Source organism: Tenebrio molitor, chromosome 3, assembly GCF_963966145.1.
Source record: "Tenebrio molitor chromosome 3, icTenMoli1.1, whole genome shotgun sequence".
Classification (NCBI taxonomy): domain Eukaryota; kingdom Metazoa; phylum Arthropoda; class Insecta; order Coleoptera; family Tenebrionidae; genus Tenebrio; species Tenebrio molitor.
The window spans coordinates 19,400,878-19,409,517 of NC_091048.1; the positions used below are offsets into that span (position 1 = coordinate 19,400,878).

Sequence of the window (8,640 nt, forward strand, 5' to 3'; positions counted from 1 at the left end):
GACGGTCAAAATTTCCACAATAATCCAGCACCCGAGCCAACAGCGCGACGACGGTCAAAATTCACACAATTGAAGACATCACCAGAGCCCAGCAGCGCGACGACGGTGAAAAGCTCCCAGCCCTCAATCAAAGCCATCACCAGAGCCCAGCAGCGACGACGGTGAAAAGCTCCCAGCCGACAACAGAAGTCATCCCCAGAGCCAGGCATCAACCACAACAGGTTAGTGGGTAGTTACTCAAATTTTCCGCCATCCTACATGTAATCCCCGTTACGGTGTTTGATTTGTTTTCAAAATGCCAGAATCAGAACACCAACAGGTGATCGACGATTTGATCAAAGAGCGCCAATTGATTCAATCTTCAGCTAGTCGCTTCATTAAATTTGTAAAAAATTTCAATAATACAAATAACATCAGAAATTTGAGTACAAGACTGGCCGATTTCCGACCCGTGCTCGATAAATTCAATAAAGTACAATTCGAGATTGATCTAAAGAGTAATGAAGAGGACGAAGCTCTACGGGACGCGTTTGAATCGGAATACTATGACGCGATAGCACGCGCCGAAGAAATCCTCGAGCGCGGAACTATGCAATCTAGCAGTAATGCCACCGACATTAAGTTGCCGACGATTAACTTGCCGAATTTTAACGGTAGCTATACTGACTGGACCCCATTCTATGAAAGCTTTCGTTCGCTAATTCACGAAAACAACAATCTTGAAAAAATCCAAAAACTGCATTACCTCAGATCGTGCCTGGGGGCAGAAGCTAGACGGACAATAGACACTCTCGCGGTCTCCGCCGACAGTTACGATACCGCGTGGCGTCTTCTCAAAGAGCGCTATCAAAATAAACGTTTAATTGTGCAGCATCACATTCACGGGCTTTTCAATCTACCCCAAATAACAAAACCTTCTCCGAGTTCGTTACGCGATTTAACAGACAAATTGAACGCACATTTGGAATCGCTCAAATCGCAGAATTTAGAAGTAGAAAAGTGGGACGCAATGATCATATACTTAATCGCGTCTAAATTCGATACGCAAACAAAGGGGGAATGGGAGGAATCTGGGAGGCTGGGGTCAAATCCTGTAAACATCATTTTAAACGCATCGTAGGAAACGCTTTATTACGATACGAGGAGCTGTACACACTGTTAACGCTCATCGAATCCTGTTTGAATTCCCGACCAATTACCCCTATGAGTAACGACCCACATGATCTGGAGGCACTCACACCCGGTCATTTTCTGATCGGGGCCCCCCTGACGGCGCCACTGGAGCCCAACTTGGAAGATTAACTCATTTTCAGGGGCGGAGGATGTTGGAAATTCGTCCAACCACTTTTGCAACACCCCCTCTGTCGAAGGGGTGGGGACGTCCAGAAGACTCAAGAACGACTCAAGAACGACTAAAGATCGACTTAACTCTCGAGACAAGACTCGTCTCTACACTTATTTCTTTGTACTGTATATTATTCAATAGATTGTTAGTTACCCAATACACGACTATCAATTTTGGTCCTTCGACACAAGAGAACAACAATAAATAAAATTCGAAATATGTATAGGAAGCGTTACAAATATGTAACCAATTTAATTAAGTTCTACATGTAAGAATAATGCTATCTACCGATGTGATTTTGTAAAAAGTGTTTGTTACCAATATAGCAAGAAATAATATAAATATTTCCCCTAACATTTCAGTGTTTTATATAAATCTGTTACCTAGGTGCGATTCGCAGGTAAACTGACCGCCGCGCGCTACTGACCAAAAGCCTATTACTACTTGGCGCGCAACTGTCCTGTAGGATTAAGCCCACCCGTAGATTCTTCTGACAGCGGCGCGCAAGTGACCCATGCCCGGTTTTTCATAATACACCCGGTATATTATTCAGAGTAGAGCGTCTTTTTGTGCTTCGCCCAGTTACCGACGTCGACTTCGTCTCGGTCTTCAATCTCTGGGCTTAGCAGAAAAATACTGACTTCTACTCTTAATGATACAATCTACTATTGTGTACACCAGTATCTTCATCATCTTTGCTGACGCAATATTTCGGAAGTATTATGAACCAAACAAAAATAACGTCAATTTTTTATAATCACCTAGTATAATATAAAAATGTAATTTTAATTTGATCCCTATAACCCGTTCATATACTTATCAAAAATGCATTACCTGTTGATTTATGTTGATTAAACAATAAATATCCCAAGAATATCCAATATAATAACTGAAGGTGACACAAGTTTCTACAACTAGAACGATAGTTTAATTTTGTCAAATCATTGATTTAGATTTAGAAGATCCTCATTCGACGGTCATATTGATGCATATGCTTCAGAAAAATTTACTTTCAATATAATGTCGTGAAAAGAAGGAAATTTGCTTAACAAAAAATTAAAAACTACCTAAACACGGTGTGCGGAAGATTTAAAAAATTTATCGTAACTTTTCATTTTCCCCGGATCAAAATTCAACAACCTTGCCACGTGTATTTTCGATGTAGATTCCAGTGTTGGCAGAATTCGGATATGGCTCAAAATCACCAAGGTGGCAAATTTGCTTCGCCAGCAAATAAATTACAAAAATTACCATTTTATTGCACAAGTGAACATTAGTAAATACTATAATTAATTTGTTTTACCTGTACATCATATAATATACTTCAAAAGTAAATAATATTTAATATTATTTGAAGATATATGTATGGAAAATCATTTCGGGAACGCGTCCCAAGGATCGATCCTTAGAAACATACACCGGGAATTCCCATAAAATAAACCATATTTAACAGTTTCCACTACTTATCAGCGGCCAATTTTATTTACCACCTAATTTTTTTAACTATTATTCAAAAAATCTAATTAATTTAAATAGAAATATGCTTAAATATTTTGTCCGACAAAGTATGCATCATTTCAGTGAACGCAGTTGTAACTAGCTGAAAAGAATTTATAATGAACACAGCCTTTAGGTGCTAGCCGCAATTTGTGGTATAAAAATATAGGAGATGATATTATAACCGGCTGTCATAAGTGTTTTTCGCCAAATTAATTATAATTTAGTGATAAGTACCTTTCAATTCACTATTTACAGAGCGTACATCAATAGGTCATCATTCCGGGAATGCGTTTATAAGTTTGGAATATTGAAAAAATACCTTTTAGATTACAACATTAAAACAATATCCTCAAATATATATTTTACATTAACCATGTCAGACCGCGTCGAAAATGGCTGCCGTCAAAAAAAAAACAGCGTTCAGTTGAAAACGTCACCACGAGGCTGAAAATACCAAAAAAAGGCCGAAAAAGTTACTAAAAAAAGATAGTTCGTCTTATTTGCGCTAATTTGCGCCGAAGAAAAAAAGCTAATGCTAGAAAAAGAAAGTTCTCGAAATGACGATTTTTAGCGATGGCTTTTTTGAAAAACAAATTAGAAAAAAATTAATGTGTTTTGTGCTTGCCCAATTTAAATATTATTTATACACAAGTTTAGTAACGATTTAAGCTAATTTTCATAATCATAGCTTCCAAGTTTTTTCATCATAAAACCAAACTTGTAATTTGCCACCTTGGTGATTTTTACCCATATGTGAGCAGGATATACAGGCTGATTCACGTATTTATAGCCCGTTCGTTAGAAACTTTCTGATTTCCCAAAGTCGCATTAATATGAAAATTGGTAGTCGACTGTAATCGACTGCTCCAAGTTCAAATAAAATATTTTAAAAATGGCTGCACTTCCGGAAACACCGGAAATCGACGCCATCTTTGTTTTTTTTAATGGAGAGGCCCCATTTGATTCCAAATTTGAATTTTACGTTAAATTTTGAGTTTAAACGTTCTTTCTGTAATCGTTTTTGACTTATGTCATATAAAAGCTAGGTTGCAGGGCTTCATTAAAAAATTTATAACTCCTGAACCATTGGAAATAAATAATTGTATATATTTGCTCCATTCCCCACTTTGTTTAAGGAAAAAAACCTGATAAACTTAAAAAAAAAACATAAATTGATGTTCTAGTTGTTAAGTTTTCTATTTAAAAAATAATTATTCAAAGGTCAAACCGGTTTGTTATGACTTATGAGGTATTCATTAAAAATGTTTTTTCTACAATGATATTGCGATTTAAAATCAATGGTTACTGTTTTTAAAGACACTTCTAGCTAAAAAATATAATGAAATTATTTTGTATCTGTAATGGTAAATATAGGCCGTGCCAAACCCAAATAACCACCACCTGTTGAATTAAGTTGGTGAAAACAAAATTACACTAAGGGCCAGTTTGGGCGCACTCGAACTGCGGTCCAAGTACGGACAGGTAAAAAGGGTCATAATCCTTCTTACTAATCTCCTCTCGAACTGCAGTCAAGACCTGGAGAGGTGAAATTTTTTTATCAGTTAACAGCACAGAATCTCACATAATATTTTCTTCTGAAAGTAACAGGCAATTTATGTGTAATCAACAAATATTCTTTGTTGATGGAACATTTGACTATCGCGAAAACAGAATCTTATTTTAACTCTAAGATTGAACACCTTAATACCAAAACATTAGTATGATTATGTTAAATGCGTGTCTCACAAGTTTTATAATACTGTTTTGAAAATAAATGTTTGTTTCCAAAGTTTTGAATTAAATATAATAAAGTTTAATTGCAATTCATGGCATGGTGGGGGAAGCCAACAGGTTACATACCTTTTAGTTATCACCGAAATACTGCCAACTCGGTCCCAATTGATTGCCTAATAAATTTTCTTGACCGCAGTTTAAGATAAGATTAGAGACGACCAGGTAAGTTAAAATTCTTTGACCGCAATTCAGGTGTCGGATTATTGGGCTTCTGATCGCTGACCGCAGTTTATAGAAAGAGAATTAAATATTTAAAATTTTAATATGTACGCGATTAACCCATGAATCTGCAACTTTGATTGGTTCATCTGGTCACGTGTTCAGTTAATCTCGCATTGGATTACGATTAACTTAATTTCGCTTCTGTAAACTGGCCCTAAGTGTATAATGACAATTTTGATATTTTGATCAGGCAATACAGATACTTTTCTATTCTCTTGATGTCATTAAATTTTAACAGAACCCTATAATTGGAATTCTTCTGTTGGGTTCTTTGAATAATAATAATAATAATAATAATAATAATATTACTAGGATACTAGAGTGCTAGACCAATCAAATCTAAGTACCCAACGTTGTCGGTTGATTTTCTAGGTAGAATGCAGTGTTGGTGGTTACGAGTATTTGGTTTTGGCAAAGACTATAAGTACAGTTAATTTCAAAATTATAGAGTACACCTAATTTTCTACTGTATGTCAATTTTGGCAAAACAAAATGCCTAATCTAACCGAAAACACAAAAGTGTTCACTCTTTCCAAATTAGAGGAAGGGTGGGAGATCCGGAGGGAGCCCAGTATTATAAAATCGAGAAGAGCACCGTGCAGAGGATAAAACAGATAATGTTATAGTGCTCTAAAATATCAGCGACGTTTTTTTTGTCAAACTTACCTAACCTATATAAAAAATATGACGTACAATTTTAAAAAGGCATCTTTACATGTGGAAAAAACTGTAATAAACCGACTCCTTGATTTTTGAAGTGTAGGGGAGAGAGGGGTAAAATAATCCCTCTAAGAAAGAAAAATTGATTTTTCTTAACGTGTTGAGTGAATTTGTGCGTAACTATATACATCGCTTTTATCCATCATTTAGCTACTCAAAAATATTTTTATTGGCGCCTTCAAGCTTCTGAATTTATATATATGTATAAATAATTGGGTAGTTGCAAAAGGATCATTTTGTACACAGGTTTGGGTAAAATGATCCCACACTAATAAATGCACAAAAAAGTTATATTGGATGAACAAAAGTTAAAAAAATACCAAATCTTCAAAATTTTAATAGGCGTTTGGATGAATTAGCATTATGAGATGAATTTGTTAGACAAAGGTCGCAGATGAAGTCATCCCAGGCGTTTTCATCTATTCCTGCACAAGCGTCATGAGCCCATTGACGACACCGTGAGCATTGTATCCACCCTTCGCCTTCGATAGAATTTCCATAGGGTTCAGAACAATAAATACAGAGTGCACCATTTTCCTGTTCTGATTCTTCGCTGCTACTTTCTGCAAGCTTTTTGGGAGGCCCTTTTTTTGATTTTTTTGGGTTGCATTTTCCTTTCTTGTTTTTTCTTGTTTCTTCCTTAGCAGCTTTTTGTTTTTTTTCTTCTGTTAAATTATCTTTGTAAGGCGTACTGGTTAACAATACGGTACCTACAGATTTCCTTTTCCTCTGTGCTCGGGGTCCACTTATTTTAGGTAAGGGCCTAAGTGTGATAGGACCGGCTTTGGTAAACGACGTATCGTGAGTCTTATCAATTTCAACATCCTCAGTCTTATTTGGACTAGTGTTACTTGTACTGGCTTCACCTAAATCAGTGGCATTTGCTTCAACATTTTCAGATAACTCAATCTCAGTTGTTTCTTTTTCATCCGTGGTTTCAGCCGCTATAAAATCTAAATCATTAAAAATACCACTGTTGTAAGGCACAATCCCTGTTTTTTTAAATGCATTAATCGCATTGGCTGGAGTGCAAGCCTTTAGATATCCCTCACAAAAAATTTTACTTATTTGAAAGGTTGTTATAGTCCTGCCAGGGTTGTTGTTTAGCCATCTTTCAAGTGCATGATCTACAGCTGTACTAAGTGGAAACATAATTCCTACATCTAGTGGCTGGAGCTTGTGCGTACAGTGTGGAGGTAAACATAAGATAGAAACAAAATTGTCCTTTGCTTTAACGATGACATTTAAATTTTTTGTATGGGACAGATGCCCATCTAAAATTAGAAGAACTGGATCTTCTGGCGAAGGTTTTGCAAAAGACAAAAAATGTTCAAACCATAAGGAAAACACTTCTTCTTTCATCCAGCCAGATTCATTGCATGCAAAGATGGTACCTGGAGGAGCTCCATCTTTTAATTCAGGTTTCATTCTCTTTCTACTAAAAATAATCATTGGTGGAAGAAACATGCCACCAGCTGACATACATATCACTGCAGTTGATGATTGTCCACGTTCTGCGGAAGTAACACGGCCAACTTGCTTGCGACCTTTTTTTGCAAAAGTTTTCGAATTGCGTCCGGGAACGGTGGACAATGAAGTTTCGTCCACATTGTATATTCTATGAGCTGGATAGTTGTGCTTTTGGTATTCAGCTTTTAATAAATCAAAGAATTTTGAAACAACCGGTTTATTAAAAGCTTTTGCTCGAGCAACCGATGTTGCTTCTGGGACACGCAGTGATAATCCAGGATGTCTCTTTTGGAAACCAAATAACCAGTCTCGACCAGCAATTTTATTTTCAAGTGAAAATGGGTGATTAGCAATACCATTTCGTTCAGCAAGTTGATATGCTAAACTTCGAACATCATGGGTAGTTAAACCATACATTCTCACTTCCATGTCCAAAATGTAATTTACCAATTCTTCTTCCTGTTCAGCAGAGAAGACTGTCTTTCTGCTGCCCAATATTTTTTTGTGAGTGTTAGTAATAACATTCCTACTCCTCACTCGACGTTTTAAGGACATTACAGGAACTCCAAAATTTCTGCTAGCGGTTTTTATTGGCATTCCTTGGTTCTTGACTGCGTTAATTGCACTTTCCATGCTCCGCTCTGACCAATTTTGCCTTGTGGTCTTTCGTATATACGTACGAGGCATTGTGTAGACTGAAACAAAACTTATTTACTTAGAAATCGTTGAGGAGGGTAAAATGATCCCCGGGATCATTTTACACCCTACTATGCAGGATCATTTTACCCCACACCGCATGTCTCACATTTACTTATTTTTTTTTAGGTTAAATTTGCGAAAAAATGTGATGATATTGCAGTATATCGAAAGTTTACAAAATGCTCTAATCACAAATGAATGCAATTTTACAACTACGTCGCAGTAAGTGTACTTACAATGGTAACAAAAGCCGGTTGGCCTTATATCAATGTCACAAAAAATAAATACTTCACTCTGCTGACGCTATGCGTGCTAGCTTTGGAACAATACTGGGTGCCCTGACTGCAACTGCATCTGTAAGTGATGTTGTAATCAATTTCCGCTAGATTGCGCTAACCATTCTGTCGTCATTGAGAGGGATCATTTCACCTGATAGGATCATTTTACCCCTCTCTCCCCTACTCTATAATTTTGAAATTAATTGTACTAAATAAATTAAATTATGGTCTAAAATAATTGTCTAATGATGCTGAAGAATTATAAACATTTTAGAATCCCATTCTATTTCTATTGAAAATGTGTGTAACAAATGACAATTTACAAAGATAATTTCGGTTTTACTATCAAGTGGTTTCACTTTCGTTTCTATTTGGGCTACAGTGTGAACTTAAAAACGATTACATATATATATGCAGATCCATTTAAGTAATTTAAAAAATTATTCCTATATATCTTTCAATGTCGACACTTTCAAACATATCACATGATCCACCTTTTTATTAAGTATATTATTATTAATATTATTTTGAACTTGTTGTTTTATTGTAAACACCGTTTATGTTGTTTTGGCATAATGGAAGGCCATGATTTATTTTTTAAACGTTGGACTG

The 8,640-nt window shown here is 36.1% G+C and overlaps 2 protein-coding genes across 2 annotated transcripts; one reads left to right on the plus strand and one right to left on the minus strand.

The window, feature by feature from the left end:
* The first annotated feature begins 295 nt into the window (after positions 1-295).
* On the plus strand, positions 296-1,120 carry LOC138126580 (uncharacterized). Its single transcript, XM_069042372.1, has one exon. The coding sequence runs from the start codon at positions 296-298 to the stop codon at positions 1,118-1,120; it is 825 nt and encodes a 274-aa protein (XP_068898473.1).
* Positions 1,121-5,853: 4,733 nt separating this feature from the next.
* LOC138126257 (uncharacterized) lies at positions 5,854-8,214 on the minus strand. Its single transcript, XM_069041976.1, has 2 exons — positions 7,987-8,214; positions 5,854-7,746 (listed from the first exon to the last, which is right to left on the minus strand). The coding sequence occupies exon 2, from the start codon at positions 7,736-7,738 to the stop codon at positions 5,909-5,911; it is 1,830 nt and encodes a 609-aa protein (XP_068898077.1). The 5' UTR covers positions 7,739-7,746; positions 7,987-8,214; the 3' UTR covers positions 5,854-5,908.
* Between the last annotated feature and the right edge of the window lie 426 nt (positions 8,215-8,640).

What these genes read in the sequence shown, in the direction of transcription:
- LOC138126257 (XM_069041976.1), bottom strand. Translation starts at nt 7,738, where the DNA reads ATGCCTCGTACGTATATACGAAAGACCACAAGGCAAAATTGGTCAGAG.
- LOC138126580 (XM_069042372.1), top strand. Translation starts at nt 296, where the DNA reads ATGCCAGAATCAGAACACCAACAGGTGATCGACGATTTGATCAAAGAG.